This window comes from Salmo salar, chromosome ssa22 (genome assembly GCF_905237065.1).
Source record: "Salmo salar chromosome ssa22, Ssal_v3.1, whole genome shotgun sequence".
NCBI lineage: Eukaryota > Metazoa > Chordata > Actinopteri > Salmoniformes > Salmonidae > Salmo > Salmo salar.
The window spans coordinates 28,741,480-28,765,894 of NC_059463.1; the positions used below are offsets into that span (position 1 = coordinate 28,741,480).

The following is a 24,415-nucleotide window of genomic DNA, read 5'->3' on the forward strand; positions in this document are numbered from 1 at the left end:
CGGTGGGTTGAGAAAACAAATTAAATGTTACAGACTTAAGGACTAATACTGCATTCATGTATGTACATCAGGAGCTAACAGGAACTGAATACTGGCTTCTACATTTTTCAGTACCGGCACCCAAAATGAGCACTGGCAGCTATGTCAGGCCAAGTCAAGCACTGATGTTCATTACATTCAGTCTACCATTGTTTTGGTAGAGGTGCTGACTAACAAAGAGTAAACTGTCTAAAAATAAGTAAAGAAAGTCGCTCACTCTATATATGCTCCCAACTATTTAATGGATAAACCTTAGGTGCCTTCAGAAAGTATTTACACCTCTTGACCTTTTCCATATTTTGTTGTGTTACAGCCCAAATTTAAAATGGATTAAATAAAAAAAAATTGTCACTGGCCTACACACAATAGCCCATAATGTCAAAGTGGAATTATGTAAAAAAAAAAATATATATATATAAAATCTAATTAATTCAAAATGAAAAGCTGAAATGTTTACAGTCAATACGAATTCAACCCATTTGTTAAAGCAAGCCTAAATAAGTTCAGGAGTAAAAATGTGCATAACAAGTCACATAAGTTGCATGGACTCACTCTGTGTGCAATCATAGTGATTAACATGATTGTTGAATGACTACCTCATCGCTGTACCCCACACATACAATTTCTGTAAGGTCCCTCAGTCGAGCAGTAAATTTCAAACGCAGATTCAACCACAAAGACCAGGGATGTTTTCCAATGCCTCGCAAAGAAGGGGACCTAGATGGCAGTGGTGTAAAGTACTTAATTAAAAATACATTAAAGTACAACTTAAGTAGTTTTTTGGGGTATCTGTACATTACTATTTCTATTTTTTCCAACTTTTACTTTTACTTCACTACATTCCTTAAGAAAATAATGTACTTTTTACTCCATGCATTTTCCCTGACACCCAACAGTACTCGTTACATTTTGACAGGAAAATTGTCCACTTCACACACTAATCAAGAGAACATCCCTGGTCATCCCTACTGCCTCTGATCTGGCGGACTCACTAAACAGAAATGCTTTGTTTGTAAATTATGTCTGAGTGTTGGAGCGTGCCCCTGGCTATCCAAAAGAGAAAAGAACATTGTGCCGTCTGGTTTGCTTAATATAAGGAATTTGAAACGGTTTATACTTTTACTTATGATACTTAAGTACATTTTAGCAATTCCATTTACACTTTGATACTTAAGTATATTTAAAACCAAATAGTTTTAGACTTTTACTCAAGTAGTATTTTACTAGGTGACTTTCACTTTTACTTGAGTTATTTTCTATTAAGGTATCTTTACTTTTACTCAAGTATGAAAATTGAGTACTTTTTCCACCACTGGTAGATGGGTAAAACAATTTAAAATAGTTTTATTCTGTACAGGCTTCCTTCTTTTCACTCTGTCAATTAGGTTAGTATTGTGGAGTAACTACAATGTTGTTGATCTATCCTCAGTTTTCTCCTATCACAGCCATCAAACTGTGTAACGGCTTTGCTTCATGGTGAAATCCCTGAGCAATTTCCTTTCTCTCCGGCAACTGACTTAGGAAGGACGCCTGTGTCTTTGTAGTGACTGGGTGTATTGATACACCATCCAAAGTGTAATTAATAACTTCACCATGCTCAAAGGGATATTCAATGTCTGCTTTTCTTATTTTTTTACCCATCTACCAATAGGTGCCCTTCTTTGTGAGGCATTGGAAAACATGCATCCTGTTTGCAACAAGGCAATAAAGTAATACTACAAAAAATGTGGCAAAGTAATTAACTTTTTGTCCTGAGTACATAGTGTTATGTTTATGGAAACTCTTAAACACATTACTGAGTCCCACTCTCCATATTTTCAAGCATAGTGGTGGCTGCATCATATTATGGGTATGCTTGTAATCATTAAGACTGGGGAGTTTTTCAGGATAAAAAAAATGGAATGGAGCTAAGCACAGGCAAAATCCTACAGGAGAACCTGGTTCGGTCTGCTTTCCACAAGACACAGGAGGATTAATTCACATTTCAGCAGGACAATAATCTAAAACACAAGGCCAAATCTACGCTGGAGTTGCTTACCAAGACGACAGTAAATGTTCCTGAGTGGCTGAGGGGCTGAGTTACAGTTATGACGTAAATCTACTTGAAAATCTATGGCAAGACCTGAAAATGGTTGTCTAGCAATGATCAACAACAAACTGACAGAGCATGAAGAATTTTTTAAAGAATCATGGGCAAATGTTGCACCATCCAGGTGTGGAAAGCTCTTAGAGACTTACCCAGAAAGACTCATAGCTGTAATCGCTGCCAAAGGTGATTCTACAAAGTATTGACTCAGGGGTGTGAATACTTATGTCAATTAGATATACATGTTTCTAAAAACATGTTTTCACTTTGTCATTATGGGGTACTGTGCATAGATGGGTGGGGAAAAAAATGTATTGAATACATTTTGAATTCAGGCTGTAACGAAACAAAATGTGGAATAAGTCAAGAGGTATGAATACTTTCTGAGTTTGCAACTTCTTACATTTTTTTATCTCACTATTACCACAGTTAGCTAGGTGATAGAGAAATCCCTTCCTCATATAAAATGGCAGTATCCCATCTCTTAATCCCTGAAACCACAAGCAATACTCTAGAATCAAAGAATAGACCCATGTCCTGCTCCCACCCTCAGTGAACCAGTCTGTGGTCTCATCTTGTCAGAGTGAAAACAAGCAGACAGATATTTAATTAAAGGTGAGAGGTAATAGTATTCTGGATGCTGAATTTGTTTCCTATGGGAGACTGGAGGGATAGTGGTGGTGGAAGGGAGGGGGGATACCTCGGCAGTCTCCCCTCCTCCTCACACTCTATCCTGGCAGATTCCAGTGTAAAGTTAATTGGACAGGGAGCGAGGGCATAGGAGGGAAGCGTTCGTGCCCATTAGCAATCCCCCTGTGGAAGGCTGAGCCGAGAGGATCACAGACTCACAAATAGGAGGATTAAAATAATCAATAGGCTTCACTCTCCTCTCCAGCACCACACACACACACACACACACACACACACACACACACACACACACACACACACACACACACACACACACACACACACACAGAGACAGAAATACATACATTCTGCCTGGTCACATGCACACCCCCGTACACTCAAGACATACAGGCACATGTAGACTTTCAATTACTCACACATTTCCATGCATAAACACTGATTTGTATGAACCCATACACACAAAAGTAATGATTCCGCACACACACACACACTCACACCACACAAACATATACATCTATCTTAGTGCTAATGAGGGGTATGCGGAGACTGGCGGAGATGGAGAATAGGAGCAAAAGGTCAAAGAGAAGAATTCACCAGACAGCCGCATTTCTGTCTTTGGAACAATGTGAAATGGATGTTTCTGGGATATATTATTAAAGGAATAGCTTAGATTTTGGCAATGAGACCTTTATTTATTTCCCGAGAGTCAGAGGAACTTGTGGATACCATTTCTGCGTGCAGTTTGAAGGAAGTTAATAACTAGCGCAATTGCTAACTAGCAGTAGCGCAATGACTGGAAGTCTATGGGTATCTGCTAACATGCGCAATGACTGGAATTCTATGCTAGCAGATACCCTAGACTTCCAGTCATTGCACTAATGCTAGTTAGCATTGGCTCGCAAAACTAACTCTAAGGCTGCGTTTCAAACACATAAAAGTCACACCCTCCTCCACTTAGCCTCACCTAATGCACTTGGCTGAATCCCCGCGGCCATCTTTGTAGACGGTCCAAATGATTAGCCAAGCATGGGAAGTTGGCAACACAAGCCCCTCAGCCCTCGTTTTTGATCGAGTTTGCGAGTGTACAATTATGTTCACTCCGGTGCCTGAAACGCTGCATAATTTAATTTGCGATGATTGTACATCTGCTAAGAAAAGTCAGCCAAAACTTAAAACCAATATTAATATAGAGAAATCAACATACAAGTGTAAGTAAAAAATAATGTAAATAAGTTAGAAATTGTGCTACTAACGCACATGACAGCTCAAACACTATCACTTTCCCTGACATCACACTTATAGATTGTAATTTTCGATTTACCTGATATAGTCGGATGGCTAACATTCGACGTCTGCGGAGGCTTTGTCTTCTAGCCAACATATGAAATGCAATTACAATTGACTGTAGCGCATATAATGCACACACAACAGCTACCAGTGGTTTCATGATGACTGAAAACACATCCGTGGATTAACGAGTAACAAATTTCCAGGCAAGAAAATGTAAAATTCATGTATTCTTCTTTCGCCCCTTGCTCTGCAATTGTCAACTCGTCAGAGGTCATGATATGTCATCAGAAGTGTCCACTTAATTTGAGGGCTGAAGGGAGATGGTGTGTCTTTTAAGTGTTTGGAATGCAGCCTAACTTCCTTCACACTGACAGAGACATAACAATGGTATCCACAAGTTAATCTAACTCTGGGGAAGTGAATAAAGGGCCTCATTGCCAAAATCCCAAGTATCCCTTCATTCTTTTAATCCTTTGCTTATTTGTGCAGAATTTTGTTTTTTTACCAGGGGGCTGCAGGTAGCCTAATGGTTAGAACGTTGGGCCAGTAACCGAAGCTGACAGGGTAAAAATCTGTCGTTCTGCCCCTGAAGAAGGCAGTTAACCCACTGTTCCCTGGTAGGCCGTCATTGTAAATAAGAATTTGTTGTTAACTGACTTGCCTAGTTAAATAAAGGTTAAATACATTTTTTTAAAACATGGAGACCACAAGATGGACATCTCTTTTTCAAGTGAGCCCTGGCGAAATACAACTCGGAGACAGGACTGCTATAATAGTGAGCAAGGACATTTGGGTAATGAGAGCAGAATGTCTGAAACCTAACGAACCTAATCAAATAGCAATAAATACCAGGCATAGATAATGCTTGTTTTTATGTAGAAAATACATATTTATAATCTGGTAATGATTTCTCTCATCCCATGTCAAAACATAATTTAGAAAGGCAGGCCTACATTACATTCAATGTGCGCTCTCTGGTGTTCGTGTTTAAAACGATGCAGACATTATTACGCATTGCATTATCTTTATGCAATGACGCCACCTATTGTATATTTACTGCAACTACATTGGCAGTAATGGGCCCACCGACTGCAGTATCTTCTTTCCACCACCAGGTCGCTGTCATTCTGCAGACAAAGATGGCGGTGCGGAAGAAAGACGGCGGCCCGAACGTAAAATATTTCGAAACGTCTGATACCGTCTCGCAATTCGACAATGTCCGCGTTTGGTTGGGCAAGAATTATAAAAAGGTACTGCCTGTTTTTTTTGCTAAAGTAATAAATACACGCATTCATATTATCATAAATGAAGGAGGGCAATCTTAACAGCAAAACGAGTGAGCAAAGAGAAAGGAGAAGGAGGGTGTGAGGTGAGATGAGATGGGTTGCAGGATAGTTCAGCGGTTTAATCCACACATTCACGAGACGGAAACAAAAGGATGCTGAGATAACGTTTTGGGGAAATGACGCGTGGCAAATTATGAACATAAGTCCATGTTTCTACCCCCTTTTAGTTAGAGGGGAATGAATGGCCTGTGTTGCAGAATTTTGTTGAAGGGGAGGAAACCTAACTAGCTATCTAACGGTAATTTCATTGATTGCAGATGTCTATACTCCGGCCACCGCACCGGCAGCGCAAGTGCACAAATCCAGATGTTGAGCTGTCTTTTTACCGGCGCTTTCGGTTTTATCTTTCACCCCATTGCACGCCATGTTCTTTTAGGGCAATATATGCGCCTTGAGTTTTAATGATCCGCCCCCTTTTACCCCCTCCCAGATGGTGTGCAGAATTTTCTCATTATAGTGTTGCCAAAAAGCCCTGTCTATTGTCTCAGAGCATGCGCTCAGCCCTACCATTCTCAACCTGGCCCAGACAGAAAGAATGCAAAGATTCACGTAAAGAAACCTGTAGTTTCTTTTACCATCAAATTAATTCTGTGTTTGTTAATTGTAGTGTTCAGACTGTCAAAGTTCTATGATGGATATATATAAAAAAATCCTATTCTTTCTCTTTCTCACTATCGCACATGCACACACAAACTAAACTTAAGTTACAATGCCTATCTACTCTGACATTTCCATGTAAATCCTCTCTCTCTCTCTCTCTCTCTCTCTCTCTCTCTCTCATCCCTCAGTACATCCAGGCGGAGCCCCCCACCAACAAGTCTCTGTCCAGCCTGGTGGTCCAGCTACTGCAGTTTCAGGAGGAGGTGTTCGGACGACATGTCAGCAACCCACCTCTCACCAGGCTGCCGGTACAAACATACACACACACAATTTGGTATTGTGCTTCCCCTATTACACTATTCTAGGGCTCGCGAGTGGTTCAGCGGTCTAAGGCACTGCATCTCAGTGCTAGAAGCATCAGTACAGACCCTGGTTTGATTCCAGGCTGTATCACAACCGCCTGTGATTGGGAGTCCCATAGGGCAGCGCACAATTGGCCCAGCGTCGTCCGGGTTTGGCCGGGGTAGGCCGTCATTGTAAATAAGAATTAGTTAGTTAAATAAAGGTTAAATATATATATATATTTAAGAATAGTGTATCTAACCCTCTGTCTTTCTGTTCAGATGAAGAGTTTCCTGGACTTTAAGTCTGGCGGGGCTCTCTGTCACATTCTGGCAGCAGCCTACAAGTTCAAGAGTGATCAGGGCTGGTAAGAGTTTCATTAAAGCCATCAGATTTTGTTTGGCTCACTGCACTTACATTCCCCTCAAATTAATTGAACCCAGTTGTATAGTTGAAAAGTTCTGTTTAAGATTCAACAAAATAGATTGATCCTTGAGATGTTTTCATTTTGACAATGATGTATTTTTATTGAAATATTTGACGAGGTTCTGTGAGATTTTTTACTCCTGTCTGTCTTCATGGCAGGCGCAGGTTTGACTTTCAGAATCCTTCTCGGATGGACCGCAATGTGGAGATGTTCATGACTATTGAGAAATCCCTGGTACAGGTCAGTCTTCCATGTTCTTCTTTGGAAAACTATTTTATTTATTTATTGATCTGTGTCCCTCTTTCTTATTCACCCTCTCTCTCTCTTTCTTGCCATCTGTCGATTAGAACAACTGTCTGAGTCGACCAGTGATCTACCTGAGCTCTGACATTGAGGCCAAGCTGCTGGGAAAACTGAAGGACATAATCAAGAGGCACCAGGTAGGCTTGTCTTCACTGACCTAATGATGAAGCTGTATATGGAGTACACATACAGTGCAATACAATACAACACAACATACAAACACAGTTAAGCAGAGTTTGTTTGCTGCCAGCAGGGCTCAGTGACTGAAGACAAGACATGCAGCTCCCATGTGGTGGTCCCCATCCCTGCCAGTCTGGAGGAGGGTGAGTCAGTCTAACATTATGGATCAAACGTGCCCTTTTGCAAGGCACTTAACCTTAATTGCTCTGTATAAAATCATCTGCTAAATGACAAAAATGTAGTGGCTTGAATTTATGCCTGGAAAGGGAATTGGTCTAGTAGCTGACAATGGACTGATAGATACATTATATTCCAGATCCATTGTGTTCTATTTAATTCTGTGGATCTGACCCCCTCTCTCTCTCTCTCTCACCAATCCCCTGGTTGGTTCAGAGGAGTGGGTGCGTCCGGTGATGAAGAGAGACAAGCAGGTGCTGCTCCACTGGGGATACTCTCCTGACAGGTAGGTACTGTCCATACTGGGGCCTCAGCCTGACACAGTCAACTCAACCTTAGCTTTTAGCAGCACAGCATGCTTTAACACCGGCGACACTGACACTATCGAGTAAAGTCACACAGTGAATGTACACTAACATGCTCTCTAACCCATACCCACATCTCCGTTACCTATTCATACACCATCACAAAAGCAAACAGTTTCACACTGTTTTTTCAGCCTGTGTTATAGCACCATGTTGTGACATGTAGTGCACTAGACTGACACTAGTCTCTGACCGCAATCTGACCTCTGTCCCCTGCTGCTCAGCTATGACACCTGGATCTCAGCCAGTGAGGTGGAGGCAGCTGTGGAAGATCCGCCCAGCCCAGAGAAACCCAGGAAGGTCAGCACACATAGCTTTCTTCCTCTCTTTCTGTCTGTGTAAGGGCTGTGTACTAACCATACTATGTACTAACCATACTATGTAGCCTACTATTTAGAACATACTGATAGTACCCGCCATTCATTCCTTTTGGACAGCTCACCTCGTCCCCTTGTCAAACACACTTGGGTCTGAAATAGACGACTCTCTTCCTCAATAGCATGCAGCTAATTCGTATTAGATGAAGAGCAGAAATGAATATGACATCCTTACATTTAAAGCATACAACATTTTTGAAATCTCATATACCATAAAACGTACTATTTTCGCATATATACTGTAATCAGCGTACTATTTATTATGCAAGTACCAGTATCCGTACACGGCTCTCTCATCAAATCAAATGTATTTATATAGCCCTTCTTACCTCAGCTAATATCTCAAAGTGCTGTACAGAAACCCAGCCTAAAACCCCAAACAGCAAGCAATGCAGGTGTAGAAGCACGGTGGCTAGGAAAAACTCCCTAGAAAGGCCAAAATCTAGGAAGAAACCTAGAGAGGAACCAGGCTATGAGGGGTGGCCAGTCCTCTTCTGGCTGTGCCGGGTGGAGATTATAACAGAACATGGCCAAGATGTTCAAATGTTCATAAATGACCAGCATGGTCAAATAATAATAATCACAGTAGTTGTCGAGGGTGCAACAAGTCAGCACCTCAAGAGTAAATGTCAGTTGGCTTTTCATAGCCGATCATTGAGAGTATCTCTACCGCTCCTGCTGTCTCTAGAGAGTTGAAAACAGCAGGTCTGGGACAGGTAGCACGTCCGGTGAACAGGTCAGGGTTCCATAGCCGCAGGCAGAACAGTTGAAACTGGAGCAGCAGCATGGCCAGGTGAACTGAGGCATGGCCTCCGAGAGAGAGAAAGAAAGAAAGAGAAAAAAGAGAATTAGAGAGAGCATACTTAAATTCACACAGGACACCGGATAAGACAGGATAAATACTCCAGATATAACAGACTGACCCTAGTCCCCGACACATAAACTACTGCAGCATAAATACTGGAGGCTGAGACAGGAGGGGTCAGGAGACACTGTGGCCCCATCCGAAGATACCCCCGGACAGGGCCAAACAGGTAGGATATAACCCCACCCACTTTGCCAAAGCACAGCCTCCACACCACTGGAGGGATATCTCCAACCACCAACATACCATCCCGGGACAAGGCCGAGTATAGCCCACAAAGATCTCCGCCACGGCACAGCCCAAGGGGGGGCGCCAACCCAGACAGGAAGACCACGTCAGTGACTCAACCCACTCAAGTGACGCACCCCTCCCAGGGACGGCATGGAAGAACACCAGTAAGCCAGTGACTCAGGCCCCGTAATAGGGGTAGAGGCAGAGAATCCCAGTGGAAAGAGGGGAAACCGGCCAGGCAGAGACAGCAAGGGCGGTTCGTTGCTCCAGAGCCTTTCCGTTCACCTTCACACCCCTGGGCCAGACTACACTCAATCATAGGACCTACTGAAGAGATGAGTCTTCAGTAAAGACTTAAAGGTTGAGACCGAGTCTGCGTCTCTCACATGGGTAGGCAGACCATTCCATAAAAATAGAGCTCTATAGGAGAAAGCCCTGCCTCCAGCTGTTTGCTTAGAAATTCTAGGGACAATTAGGAGGCCTGCGTCTTGTGACCGTAGCGTACGTGTAGGTATGTACAGCAGGACCAGATCGGAAAGATAGGTAGGAGCAAGCCCATGTAATGCTTTGTAGGTTAGCAGTAAAACCTTGAAATCAGCCCTTGCCTTAACAGGGAGCCAGTGTAGGGAGGCTAGCACTGGAGTAATATGATCAAATTGTTTGGTTCTAGTCAGGATTCTAGCAGCCGTATTTAGCACTAACTGAAGTTTATTTAGTGCTTTATCCGGGTAGCCGGAAAGTAGAGCATTGCAGTAGTCCAACCTAGAAGCAACTAAAGCATGGATACATTTTTCTGCATAATTTTTGGACAGAAAGTTTCAGATTTTTGCAATGTTACGTAGATGGAAAAAAGCTGTCCTTGAAACAGTCTTGATATGTTCTTCAAAAGAGAGATCAGGGTCCAGAGTAACGCCGAGGTCCTTCACAGTTTTATTTGAGACGACTGTACAACCGTCAAGATTAATTGTCAGATTCAACAGAAGATCTCTTTGTTTCTTGGGACCTAGAACAAGCATCTCTGTTTTGTCCGAGTTTAAAAGTAGAAAGTTTGCAGCCATCCACTTCCTTATGTCTGAAACACAGGCTTCTAGCGAGGGCAATTTTGGGGCTTCACCATGTTTCATTGAAATGTACAGCTGTGTGTCATCCGCATAGCAGTGAAATTTAACATTATGTTTTCGAATGACATCCCCAAGAGGTAAAATATATAGTGAAAACCGAAATTTACAGTTGATTTTTCACAGAGACAAACTGATATCTTTCCGACAGATAAGATCTAAACCAGGCCAGAACTTGTCCGTGTAGACCAATTTGGGTTTCCAATCTCTCCAAAAGAATGTGGTGATCGATGGTATCAAAAGCAGCACTAAGATCTAGGAGCACGAGGACAGATGCAGAGCCTCGGTCTGACGCCATTAAAAGGTAATTTACCACCTTCACAATTGCAGTCTCAGTGCTATGATGGGGTCTAAAACCAGACTGAAGCGTTTCGTATACATTGTTTGTCTTCAGGAAGGCAGTGAGTTGCTGCGCAACAGCTTTTTCAATTTTTTTTGAGAAGAATGAAAGATTCGATATAGGCCGATAGTTTTTTATATTTTCTGGGTCAAGATTTGGCTTTTTCAAGAGAGGCTTTATTACTGCCACTTTTAGTGAGTTTGGTACACATCCGGTGAATAGAGAGACGTTTATTATGTTCAACATAGGAGGGCCAAGCACAGGAAGCAGCTCTTTCAGTAGTTTAGTTGGAATAGGGTCCAGTATGCAGCTTGAAGGTTTAGAGGCCATGATTATTTTCATCAATGTGTAAAGAGATATAGTACTAAAACACTTGAGTGTTTCCCTTGATCCTAGGTCCTGGCAGAGTTGTGTAGACTCAGGACAACGGAGCTTTGGAGGAATACGCAGATTTAAAGAGGAGTCCGTAATTTGCTTTCTAATGATCATGATCTTTTCCTCAAAGAAGTTAATGAATTTATCACTGCTGAAGTGAGAGCCATCCTCTCTTGGGGAATGCTGCTTTTTAGTTAACTTTGCGACAGTATCAAAAATACATTTCGGATTGTTCTTATTTTCCTCAATTAAGTTGGAAAAATAGGATGATCGAGCAGCAGTGAGGGCTCTTCGATACTGCACGGTACTGTCTTTCCAAGCTAGTCGGAAGACTTCCAGTTTGGTGTGGCGCCATATCCGTTCCAATTTTCTAGAAGCTTGCTTCAGAGCTCGGGTATTTTCTGTATACCAGGGAGCTAGTTTCTTATGACAAATGTTTTTTGTTTTTAGGGTTGCGACTGCATCTAGGGTATTGCGCAAGGTTAAATTGAGTTCCTCAGTTAGGTGGTTAACTGATTTGTGTACTCTGACGTCCTTGGGTAGGCGGAGGGAGTCTGGAAGGGCAACTAGGAATCTTTGGGTTGGCCGAGAACTTATAAAAATAGGATGATCGAGCAGCAGTGACACCATGATATTTGGGGGGGGGGGGTCTCTATATGAATTTGTTTTATGGGCCTAATAATAAAGATATAATTTAATGGTAAAAATGAAATACCTTTCAATGTGGCATGAGCACAACCAGTCACGGTGTTTTCATCTGTTTGTCAAACAAATCACTTAAAAAAAGTCGGCTACCTATGCATGTTCAACCACTCCAAAACAATCGAAACAGTGCATTGCATGTACACTTACGCCATTACAAAACACCAAACAGTGTGCCTAATGACATTCAGCCATTGATAAGACCTACAATTGATGTATCTTGCTGATAAATGTAACTTTTTTGTAGGCTGAAAAGTTAGGACACATGAAATGGGGCTGAAACGGTTCCGGGGAAAACGGGAAGGGTCACCCTAATACACACGCTCAATTTACTACTCTACCATGAACTTCTAATAGGCCTACCCGGGAGCCAGTGATGTAGTGGTATTTGGATGCTTTTATTGTCATATTTACCACTGTAAAACACATTTACTACAGCATATTAAACAAATAGTATAATATTAAATTAGCATTATTTAGAAACCCCCCAAAGTTGGACTTTTGTTGCATTTAGGAGAGCTAATGTCTCATTCAGAGGAGCTGAGCCCCTCTTGGCTCCCCTGTAATTCACACCCTGTTTATGACATCATATTAAAAACTGTGTTTCTTCAGGTCCATGCCAAGTGGATCCTGGACCTGGACCAGTTTAATGAGTGGATGAATGAGGAGGACTATGAGGTGGGAGAGGGGGGCCCCAAGAGGAAGAGGATCTCAGCCAAGACCCTGACGGACGAGGTGACCACCCCGGGGGACGAGCGCCGGGACAAGAAGCCCGGCAGCGCCAAGAAGAGGAAGCGCTCCCCCTCCCCCTCGCCCACTCCACCATCCCAGGAGAGCAAGAAGAAGAACACCAAGAAAGGGTATGTGTGTGTGTGCTACCCTACTACCCTTTGTTTACTACTGTATAGGCCAGCCCAGGATGATGCCCTTTGTAGAGGTGTCATTGGGAGATCTGTAGATTGCTGACACACACTATGACTAAGAAATACTAGCCTTTAGATGCTATACAGTATGACTGACTTTGTGTGTGTGTGTGTGTGTGTGTGTGTGTGTGTGTGTGTGTGTGTGTGTGTGTGTGTGTGTGTGTGTGTGTGTGTGTGTGTGTGTGTGTGTGTGTGTAGGCCCACCACCCCGAACACTAAGTCTAAGCGAGGCCAGAGAGAGGAGGAGCCGGAGGATCTGACTAAAGATCTGGATGAACCATCACCTGTACCTGCAGTGGAGGAGGTCACCCTACCTAAGACAGGTACACAACACACACACATGTACAGTACATATGACATTTTGTTAGTGAACATTCTAACTCACACATACACTTTATTATGTAAGATTTGGACTCAGCCCATTGGCTTATCCTCTTGATATTTACGCTGGTTGAAACATCAGTATCATCATTGTGACTGAAGGTCAGGGGTTGAACTAAAGTCTTGTGTCTCTCTGTAGCCAACACTAAGAAAGACTCTGAGTTGACACCAGTGAAAGGAGGTACCATGACAGACCTGGGTGAGTTCCCTGAACTACTTCATCAATACAATACTTTCTGTATTGGTCCATATGCACAGATTATTTCAATGTTTTGCTGTCACAGTATCCAACCTGATGCACAACACACACATCACATCCTAACTTTACATCTCAGTGTATACACTGTCTGCAGGGTGAGGTCACTATATTCTAGCTTAATCTATCCATTATGTTCCCTGATCTGTATGTTCATTATCTCCCCTTTTATCTCTTGAACAGATGAGCAAGAGGATGAATCCATGGAAACTGCAGAAAAGGAGGAGGAGGAGGGCTCTCCGAGTGTGAAAGGAGAGCCGGTGAAAGGGTCGGACCTTCACGAGGACAACGTGACTGAGCAGACTCACCACATCATCATTCCCAGCTACGCTGCCTGGTTCGACTACAACAGGTAGGCTACACCCCCCACCCCCCACCCACCACATCATCATTCCCAGCTACGCTGCATGGTTCGACTACAACAGGTAGGCTACACCCCCTGACATAACAAGAAGAAAGCTGAGGATGAAATTGAACCTTGTGTATTCTACTATTCCCTGACTGGGGATATTGATCCGAGGGTGCGAGCTGCCAGTTGCCCATCCCTGTTCTAAAGAGATGTTCTTAAATGGTATAGCTAGTCTACTGTATGTTAACCTCGTTCTCTCTTTCCCAGTGTCCATGCTATTGAGCGCAGAGCCCTCCCAGAGTTTTTCAATGGCAAGAACAAATCCAAAACCCCTGAGATGTGAGTAAACCCATGCTAACATATTATTATTACACATGCCTAGCTTATGCACTCCTCTGTGTTATGCATAAAACAACAGCTTTCACACAGCTTTCAGGTTTGGAGTGACTTAACTGTATATTCACTGACAAAAATCTCTATCTCTCCTCACAGTTACCTAGCCTACAGGAACTTCATGATTGACACTTACAGGCTGAACCCGCAGGAGTACCTCACCTCCACTGCCTGTCGTAGGAACCTGGCCGGAGACGTGTGTGCCATCATGAGGTTAGGAGGACTCGGTGCACACAGGACATTTACAACAGTCGCATTACAGTTTACTCCGTTTTGTAATTCTTATAAGAAGAGTATAATACTAGCTTCGTGAAACCAGACCGCTGCGCTCAGATCAGGCTGGTTTAACACTGTAGAACAAGGGTGCCAAACTAATTTTGCCCCGGGGGCCGCATTCGGTCTTCAACGAGGTCCGGAGGGCCACACTGAAAATTGATTAAATTTCCTCGCCGTCAAAATTTGCAAAATGTAGTCCTCTGGCCATCGTTTTTGGAATTTTCAAAGCTGCCTGGCTGTCTAGCTTTCATTTGGGTGATTAGAGAGATGGACACGGTCAAGATACTGTATGAATGTAGGTCCATTATCATTTCTACACAGTTTCCATTTGGTTTTAGACATTTGAAAGTATACTGAGTTTAATTTTTTTTTTACTCAAACCACATTTAGGCCAGATTTGACACCCCTACTATGTAGTACATTGTGTACACACTGTCATTGTTGTGTATTCTTGTCTTCTACTTCCTGCAGTAATATTTACCTCCTCCTCTCCTCAGGGTGCATGCATTCCTGGAGCAGTGGGGTCTGATCAACTACCAGGTGGACTCAGAGAGCCGGCCCACCCCCATGGGCCCCCCGCCCACCTCCCACTTCCACGTCCTGGCTGACACCCCTTCCAGCCTGGTGCCCCTGCAGCCCAAGGCATCCCAGGTATATATATATACACACACACACACACACACACACACACACACACACACACACACACACACACACACACACACACACACACACACACACACACACAAATTGTATCTATATTTAGGTTCTAGATGTCTCTATTTGACTGTAGCTTCACTCCACTTCTCTCTGTCCCCTCCAGACTCCGGCAGCCCAGCAGATTCTGTCATTCCCAGACAAGGTGAAGGAGAAGCAGCCAGCCGACCTGCAGAACTTTGGCCTGAGGACAGACATGTACAGCAAGAAGACTGGGCCTCCTAAGGTATAGCTCACAACACTGCAGGACTGTTGAGGATCATAGTGCACTGTATAGCTAATTATTAAAGAGTAGTGATGTGTTTCAGTGATATTACTTCTTCCTGTCTGCAGAGTAAGACTGCTGCCAGCGCCATGCGAGACTGGACCGAGCAGGAGACACTACTGCTGCTAGAGGTAACTAACAACTGTCTCCTCCACTTTATTACCATTCAACAGAATGGTTCAACAAAATGCCCTTTAAATCCAAATAAACTTCAAATTGAAAAAGTGTTGAGAGGAACAACAACAAAAACACACAAAGCACTTATCTGAAAACAAAATCTAAGGCTTAATATAACATTATGATTATTAATATCAATCATATCATCCCTCCCCTTTCAGGGTCTGGAGATGTACAAGGATGACTGGAACAAGGTGTCAGAGCACGTGGGCTCACGTACCCAGGACGAGTGTATCCTGCACTTCCTGCGTCTGCCCATTGAGGACCCATACCTGGAGGACACGTCCTCGTCCCTGGGCCCCCTGGCCTACCAGCCCGTCCCCTTCAGCCAGGCAGGCAACCCCGTCATGAGCACCGTGGCCTTCCTGGCCTCCGTGGTGGACCCCCGCGTGGCCTCCGCAGCCGCCAAGTCTGCCCTGGGTGAGAGGTCAACTCACTAACTAACCATCGGTCGGATCACACAGAGTAAAGACTGGCCGGATTTGTGTCAGATAATTGTTTAGTTACCCGTTATTTACCAGGAGGTGTCTTGAGGTTTTGGATTTTTTTCTCTCAAGAGAGACATTTTAGAGGTGGATTGTGTATTGGGCGTAGCATTCAGCGGTTTCTCTCTCTTTCTCTCTCTCTCTCTCTCTTCCTCAGAGGAGTTTTCCCGTATGAAGGAGGAGGTCCCAGCAGCACTGGTGGAGGCCCATGTGAGGAGGGTGGAGGAGGCAGCGCGGGCCAGTGGCAGACAGGACCCCCTCTACGGCCTGGAGGGCAGCGGCATCGCAGGCACCAGCCTGGAGGAAGGAGACAAACCTGGTACAGCTTCCATCTACTATTATCTCAAACTATAGTTGTCTTTGGTCATATTTACACATAAGTATGTATGTCAATAGTTTATCGATCTGAATTGAAAAACGAGTTGCAGGTGGGGTAGACGTAAGGCTTGCTGACAACTCATCTGTCTTTTCTCTGCCTCCAGAAGAGAGCAGTGAGGAGAGTAAGAGTGACAGCCAATCCAGTGAGGAGAAGAGGGAGACCAAGGTATGGTGTCTGTTTGGACTTCTACTGTACCTGTGTTTGCGTGGTCCAGTCTTCTGGCAAACCAGTTCTGAATTGTCTATGTTGTGATGATTGATGCTCAAGTATCAGTAAGGACGGCCTCCCGAGTGGCACGGTCGTCCGGGTTAGGGGAGGGTTTGGCCGGCAGGGATGTTCTTGTCCCATTGCGCACTAGCGACTCCTGTAGTGGGCCGGACGCAATGCACGCTGACTTGGTTGCCAGGTGCACAGTGTTTCCTCCGACACATTGGTGTGGCTGGCTTCCGGGTTAAGCGAGCATTGTGACAAGAAGCAGTGCGGCTTGGCTGGGTTGTGTTTCGGAGGACGCACGACTCTCAACCTTCGTCTCTCCCGAGTCTGTACGGGAGTTGCAGCGATGAGACAAGACTGTAACTACCAATTGGATACCAGGAAAAAGGGGTAAAAAAAAATCAAGTATCAGTAAAGAGCTGACCGTGTTGGCCTTATCCCCATGGTGATAACAGGAGAATAAAGATAGAGCCATGGAAGAGGATGAGAAGCAAGGAGAAAATGGGAAGAAGGAGGAGGAGAGAGGGAGAGAGGGAGAAGGAGAGAGAGACCGAGAGGCTGAGAAGACAGAGACAGAGATGGGTAATGTTTATGTCTGTGACTGAATTTGAATGTCTCTGTAAAATAGTGGATTCTGTCTCTCTTGCTCAGACACTAAATTAAGTGTGCCTTCTATGTTTCCCACTCTGCATTAGGTGAGAGAGAGAAGGAGAAGGAAGGGAAGGAGGCCTTGGAGGAGGGCCAGAGAGAAGGAGAGAGCGAGGGCGAAAGGAAGGCGAAGGTGGAGCGGGATGTGGGAGAGGGGAACCTGGCTACCGCTGCTGCCTCCGCCCTGGCTGCTGCTGCCGTCAAAGCCAAGGTCTGACTTCTGACCCTTGTTTAGCATGATGCCCCTAACCACAGATCTAGGATCAGATGCTGTATGTATCAAGCTTCTCAGAGTAGGAGTGCTGATCTATGATCAGTTTTGCTATAGTTCATAGGATTACATTAGGAGGCACCTGATTCAAAATCAGCTCTCCTAGACAACCCACAGGAATTCAGAAATAGGCAGAGACTGCGGATCCAGAGGTAACCACCCCGTCCCGCCCACCAGGATCCCTTTTCCCCAGAGCTGAAGATCTGAATCACATTCTGATTCTGAAACGTCCATGCAGCGTCTGCATACCAATCATTTGATCTCAATCAGTTTCATGGGATGTGCATTTAGATCTTATTGAGTTATACAGTGTTGTTTCCATGTAGCCTACAAGTAGCCTGTTCTGAATTATATACAGTGGAGCAATTGTTTTTGCAGATAGTGTTAAACTGCATAGCTTACCTGTGTTTAGTTTCAATCAAAGCACATATTTAGCCTAACACGCTGTTGAGGCTACATGAGAGAAAAATGTGACCATTCGTACAATCATCCTAAAATCTCATTAGAAATTAGGTGGTATTTTTTGTCTTCCAGTAACGTTATACAGTGCATTCGGAAAGTATTCAGACCCCTTGACTTTTTCCACATTTTTGTTATGTTACAGCCTTATTCAAAAATGTATTAAATTGTTGTATTTTTCATCAATATACACACAGTACCCCATAATGACAAAGCAAAAACAGGTTTTTAAGGAAATATAATATTCACATTTACATAAGTATTCAGACCCTTTACTCAATACTTTGTTGAAACACCGTTGGCAGCGATTACAGCCTCGAGGCTTCTTAGGTATGACGCTACAAGCTTGGCACACCTTTATGGTTCGGATCCAGGCTGTGTCACATCCGACGGTGATTGGGAGTCCCATAGGGCGGCGCACAATTGGCCCAGCGTCGTCGGGGTTTGGCCGGGGTAGGCCGTCATTGTATATAAAAATGTGTTCTTAACTGACTTGCCTAGTTAAATAAAGGTTACATTTCTCTTCAGATCCTCTCAAGCTCTGTCAGATTGGATGGGGAGCGTTGCTGCACAGCTATTTTCAAGTCACTCCAGAGATGTTCAATTGGGTTCAAGTCCGGGCTCTGGCTGGGCCACTCAAGGACATTAAGACTTATCCCGAAGCCACTCCTGCGTTGTCTTGGCTGTGTGCTTATGGTCGTTGTCCAGTTGGAAGGTGAACCTTCACCCCAGTCCTTTAGGTGCCTTTTGGCAAACTCCAAGCGGGCTGTCATGTGCCTTTTACTGAGGAGTGGCTTCCGTCTGGCCACTCTACCATAAAGGCCTGATTGGTGGAGTGCTGCAGATGGAAGGTTCTCCCATCGCCACAAAGGAACTCTGGAGCTCTGTCAGAGTGAACATCGGGTTCTTGATCACCTCCCTGACCAAGGCCCTTCTCCCCCGACTGCTCAGTTTGGCTCGGAGGCCAGCTCTAGGAAGAGTCTTGGTGGTTCGAAACTTCTTCCATTTAAGAATGATGGAGGCCACTGTGTTCTTGGGGACCTTCAATGCTGCAGACATGTTTTGGTACCCTTCCCCAGATCTGTGCCATGACACAATCCTGTCTCGGAGCTCTACGGACAATTCCTTCGACCTCATGGCTTGGTTTTTGCTCTGACATGCACTGTCAACTGTGGGACCTTATATAGACAGGTGTGTGCATTTCCAAATCATGTTCAATCAATTGAATATTCCACAGGTGAACTCCAATCAAGTTGTAGAAACTTCTCAAGTATGATCAATGGAAACAGGATGCACCTGAGCTCAATTTCGAGTTTCATATGAAAGGGTCTGAATACTTATGTAAATAAGGTTTTTCTGTTTAGTATATTTTTTTCAATGTGCAAGAAAATACAAAAAACTGTTTTTGCTTTGTCATTATGGGGTATTGTGTGTAGATTCATGAGGAAAAATGTTGATTTAATACATTTTAGAGTAAGGCTGTAACTTAGTCAAGGGGTCTGAATACTTTCCGAATGCACTTCAGTTCTGTTATGTAGTCGGATCCGCAGCCAGTCTGTAAAACATATCAGGCCCTGGATCAGTGATTAGGGACAACTTCTACTATCTCAGTTACTCATTCTGATGATCAACCATGGATTGTTCAGTATATGTCTGTGCTATTTTCACATACTAAAGATGATTTTTCTCTACCCTCTCTCTCCCCCATACTTCTCTCTTTCTTCCTCTCCATCCCCCTCTCCCTCCCTCCTCTCTGTCTGTCTCTCTCCATAGCACCTGGCTGCGGTGGAGGAGAGGAAGATCAAGTCTCTGGTGGCTCTGCTGGTGGAGACTCAGATGAAGAAGCTGGAGATCAAACTGAGACACTTTGAAGAGCTGGAGACTATCATGGACCGAGAGAGGGAGGCTGTGAGTCAGGCAGTAGCGAAGCATTATGGGGGATGTAGTTTAAGTGGACTTGATGGTTTTGTTAGTTGGTTTTGTGTTGTTGGTTGGACTGCGCATTTACGTGTGTGTGTGTGTGTGTGTGTGTGTGTGTGTGTGTGTGTGTGTGTGTGTGTGTGTGTGTGTGTGTGTGTGTGTGTGTGTGTGTGTGTGTGTGTGTGTGTGTGTGTGTGTGTGTGTGTGTGTGTGTGTGTGTGTGTGTGTGTGTGTGTAGTTGGAGTACCAGAGGCAGCAGCTGCTGGCAGACCGTCAGTCGTTCCACATGGAGCAGTTGAAGTATGCAGAGATGAGGGCGCGTCAGCAGCACTTCCAACAGATCCAGCACCAGCAGCATAGCCAGACTGGAGGCCCACACCCCGCCCTGGCCCCCACGGGCCCCCCACCCCAGGGCCCCTCAGCCACCCAGTCCCAGCCGGCCCCCAGTATCCCTGCACCACAGCCAGCTCCCAGCCCAGCACCCTCTGCCTCCTCCGTCCCCATGACTGGCCCCTCCTCTGCCCAGGCCCAGCCCACTGAGCCCCAGCCGCCACCCAGTGGTCCTCACACCTCACCTCCCCGCCCGCCATGCCACTCCAGCACCAACACCACCCCAACACTCCACGGTGAGTCACACTTTGTATTGACCAACTGTGAATTTTCAGTAATGACCTAATACTGTACGAAGGTGATCATGTGACCCATTGGAATTAACTTGAACTGTACTGTTGAATGTTTTTGCACTATGTTTGCATGTTTGTGTTACACATCTCAAATTCTTCTCCTCTTTTTGAACCCAGAGTCCAGCGCCCCTGGGGATACACTCCACTCCTCAACCCCTGCTCCCACTCCACAGTGAAAAGAGAGAACGAAAGAGAGAGAGGTAGGGAGAGGAGGGAAAAGAGAGAGGGAAGAAGAGAGAGAGGGACAGGAAAAAGGTCTTGGCAAACTGAATGACATTGACCACTTTGTACCTATGAATTTTGCCTGTATCATCTGAAAATGAAGAAGTCAAACTGAAGGAGATACAACAAACTTTGATCATGTTTAACATTTGGACTGGACGATTGACATGAGAAAGAAAAACAAAAGAAAAACATTCCCTACCGGAATTAATATTAGGTGGAAACAAACCCCTCAAAATTACTCCCAACTAAAAAGAAAACGCCAATGAAGAGTTTTCAAACGAACAGTCCCCTCGTCATTTTTACAGACATAAGCTGCTTAATTACTTTCACCCTTCACATCAGACCCAAGGTTAAACCAAGAGAGTATTGTCATGTAAATACGCCACCTGACCTGAGAATATGAAGAGAGCTAAAGGACTCTTGTCTTAGCAGTCCTCTGAAGAGTGGTGCTTTTGTTTTCTTCTATAGTGTACTGAGGGTCAGATGTTCCCAGACGTACCTACCTACCTATTCTCCCAAGGTACCCTAGAAGGTACTTAGAATTTAAAGAAGATTAAAAAAAAAAGATTTGCACTTTGAAAATATGTTTCTCTGGCGGCCATATCTGAAGACAAATCACATATAACTAAGGGCTCTATTCAATCAGATCTGCTTTAGACAACATCCGCAAAGCTGTGGCTGTGTCAGAGGTGGAACTGCGTTAGAGCTGTCAAATACCACAAGTGGCTCCTAGCATTATACCTAAAGCGTACATTGCCATTGGCTGCATGAAGTAGCATTAAGGGCTCCATTCAATCCGCATCGCTGAAGATCAGCTTTCCACCATGATTGAAATTTAAAGGTAGTGTTCCCGCATTAGCGGAGACTGTGTTCACGGTAAACGCTGCATATGTCGGCTCAATCGGAAAATACCATTACATTTCTATCCTGGAATCTGTAACACTTTAGCTTTACAGATTGAATAGAGCCCTACGAGAATACCATGCAGTCTTGTTTACAAGTTTGAATACTGGAATGTGTGATGTAATCTACAACTCGATTAGACTGATAGAAAACTTCATTATTTAGTTGAATGATTTTCATTTTGAGCGTCATTATTTCTATATAGCCTACATTTTCTCGTTCTGAACTTCTAATGTGAGACGGATATGGCTACCTGACAATGATCAAGAGCAGCTGCTCACCGATTTGACAGTTCCACCTCCAACACTGCCAAAACATCAGCTATGTGGTTGTTGGCTATCGCCGGTTAACGCTTGATCTGATTGAATCTAGGCCTAAATTGACCTGAAGCACATAACTGTTTTCTTCTTTTTAACTTTTACTAGGATGTCATAGTTTCCAAATATGAGATCATCAATTGAACAAGTCACTGTATTACATTGGATTGTTTGCTTGTTGTCCTATGTTAGTGAATGTGGCGTTATAGAGCTTGGGGTTGGCCTGTTGGTTAGATGTATCCTAAACTAAAAAGTATGTGTGAGGGCAATGAAAACGAATGGTATTACTCTTTGTAATAATATGTATTCCACTTGAAAACTGTCTCATCTTGCCCTACTGCCATTTCAGTTAGTAACACTATGTACTGTTAACTGGATTTTCTGTTACAATGTTGACAAATGATTCACTCCAATTTGAAGGGACAAAATCCCTATATGACTGAGCTTTAGATGAAGGGCAACATACTCCCAGAGTCACAGTGCCCCCGAGGACCCACAAGGACCAGGTCACAATGTCCTAAAAGTCCTCATTTTAAAGAGACAGTGCAGTCAAAAACTTTATTTTCCCTGTGTTTTATATATGTTTCCAAACTATGAGGTTGGAATAATACTGTAAAATTGTGAAAATTATGATAATGCCCTTTAGGGTAAGAGCTGTTTGAAAATTTCAGCTTGTTTTGCAAGGGTGGGGTTTTGGACTACATGGTAACATCACCAGGCGGTTTAAGTTAATAGACCAATAACAAAGAGTTTGCCCTCCTCTCTGCCAACAATAGCTAGTTTTCAGGTTACATGTCCCTCCCATTAGGCTCCTCCAATTAGTCCTCTCACTCAGACGACTCCGACAGTCCTAGCAACATTTTTGCTTGAGAAATTGCTTTTAGCTAAGAAGCTATTTTTGTTTGTTTTCAATTAAAATGGTCTAAAATAATCAGGTACTTTATTGTTATCCAGAAATGATTTGATATTGAGATAAAAGCATCTTCATTGGCCCTTCAACTCTATTTTGTTTTTGAACATTCATATCTGAAACACTTATGAAACAGTTGGGCTTTCATAGAGCAGATCGTAATCATAAGACAAGCAGTAACTATACAGAGATGAATTGTATTCATGGAGGGTCATATTTGGTTTCTGTCAGTATGTCCAGTATGTCTGGTCAGTATCAGTGAATCATACCATTGTAAAGATTATACTCTACAGTAATGACTGGATGTAGGCTCCAGAAGAAACCTGTTAACTTCAGATATAAGACTTCACCGTCACAGCTCTTCCTTCATTCATAAACCAACATCCTTTTTTATCATGTTTGCCAATTTCTCCATATAATTCAGTGAGGTGAAGCCAGAGTTGTGGATGTTTGGGAAATCCAGATTTTTATAGTTTGTGTTTTTCCAATGACAGGTCCAACTCACATGAAGTGATTACTATGTAATGGAAGTGGCTTTAATGTTACAAAGGAACTGTGCAAGTCAATGGATCTCAGAAGTCAGTTCAGTTTAGAGAGAATTCTGTCCATTAATATTTGTAACAATATCTTCATGTATCCTATCTATTTTTATATTTTTTGACTGTCAGGTTTTCCATCTTGTTTCTTTGATATTACTGTTTGCATTTAATTGCTGTATTTTTGTAACCTCCCTCATTGTCATGTGCGTGGTCCTAATAGGTCACAATGACCTGTCAGTCAGTGTGGCTGTGAGCATGGGTGTGAATGCATGCCATGAAGATCTGTTTTCCCTAAGAGTTCCTTCAGGTCCATCCCCCCCCCATTGTTTTGATATGTTATAAGGGCTGAGGAATTGTGATGCTCAGTTTGGTATGTCTGTATGAGAACAATCACACACCAGCACATCACACACATTCTGAAAGTGTCATATATACTCTGATGAAACTTGTCCAGATAGCCAGTGTTAACACTTCACTAGTCGTGACCATGGATGGACTGCTTTGTTCTCCATTGTTACATTGTGTGGATCTCGTGATATGAAACACATCTGTTCAGTTTGTTTTTCATTGCATCGATTACAGTAGAAATGAACCTTTCCCCAGTCAAATCGTTAGCCAATTAGTGGCAGTTGCTCTGCAGTTCGTATACAAAAAGATGCTAAGGTTTTACTTACAAAAAATGTAATAAATGTGATGTGTACGGTTTGTTCATTGTTGCCATCTTGTACTGTACCATGGCAAACTTCAAGCTATGACAATTGTCTTCAGTCAGGCTGTAGTTCACTAAGAATTTTTGGCAGTATGACTATGGCTCTAAACACAACCCTTACGTGAAGGAAGACATCACCGGTTTGTGTTACATTAGGCCTACAGAAATAATCCAACGCTTCGTCTGCACTGCAGTCACCGCAA

At 43.6% G+C, this 24,415-nt stretch overlaps 1 protein-coding gene across 4 annotated transcripts; it reads left to right on the forward strand.

The window, feature by feature from the left end:
- The first annotated feature begins 5,160 nt into the window (after positions 1–5,160).
- Positions 5,161–24,208, forward strand: LOC106583239 (SWI/SNF complex subunit SMARCC2). 4 transcript variants are annotated; one of them, XM_045705745.1, is made up of 25 exons: positions 5,161–5,316; positions 6,201–6,320; positions 6,636–6,721; positions 6,946–7,021; positions 7,129–7,221; positions 7,335–7,407; positions 7,658–7,727; positions 8,031–8,106; positions 12,427–12,674; positions 12,936–13,060; positions 13,258–13,317; positions 13,558–13,726; positions 13,991–14,062; positions 14,216–14,329; positions 14,890–15,043; positions 15,216–15,335; positions 15,443–15,505; positions 15,713–15,971; positions 16,194–16,355; positions 16,519–16,580; positions 17,084–17,210; positions 17,324–17,487; positions 19,780–19,914; positions 20,165–20,552; positions 20,727–24,208. In XM_045705745.1, the coding sequence occupies exons 1-25, from the start codon at positions 5,206–5,208 to the stop codon at positions 20,783–20,785; spliced, it is 3,186 nt and encodes a 1,061-aa protein (XP_045561701.1). In that variant the 5' UTR covers positions 5,161–5,205; the 3' UTR covers positions 20,786–24,208. The 4 variants fall into 4 exon arrangements, with proteins under 4 accessions (XP_045561701.1, XP_045561699.1, XP_045561702.1 ...); XM_045705743.1 differs by having other exon boundaries at positions 5,162–5,316; positions 6,940–7,021; XM_045705746.1 differs by having other exon boundaries at positions 5,162–5,316; positions 7,338–7,407.
- The last annotated feature ends 207 nt before the right edge of the window (positions 24,209–24,415 follow it).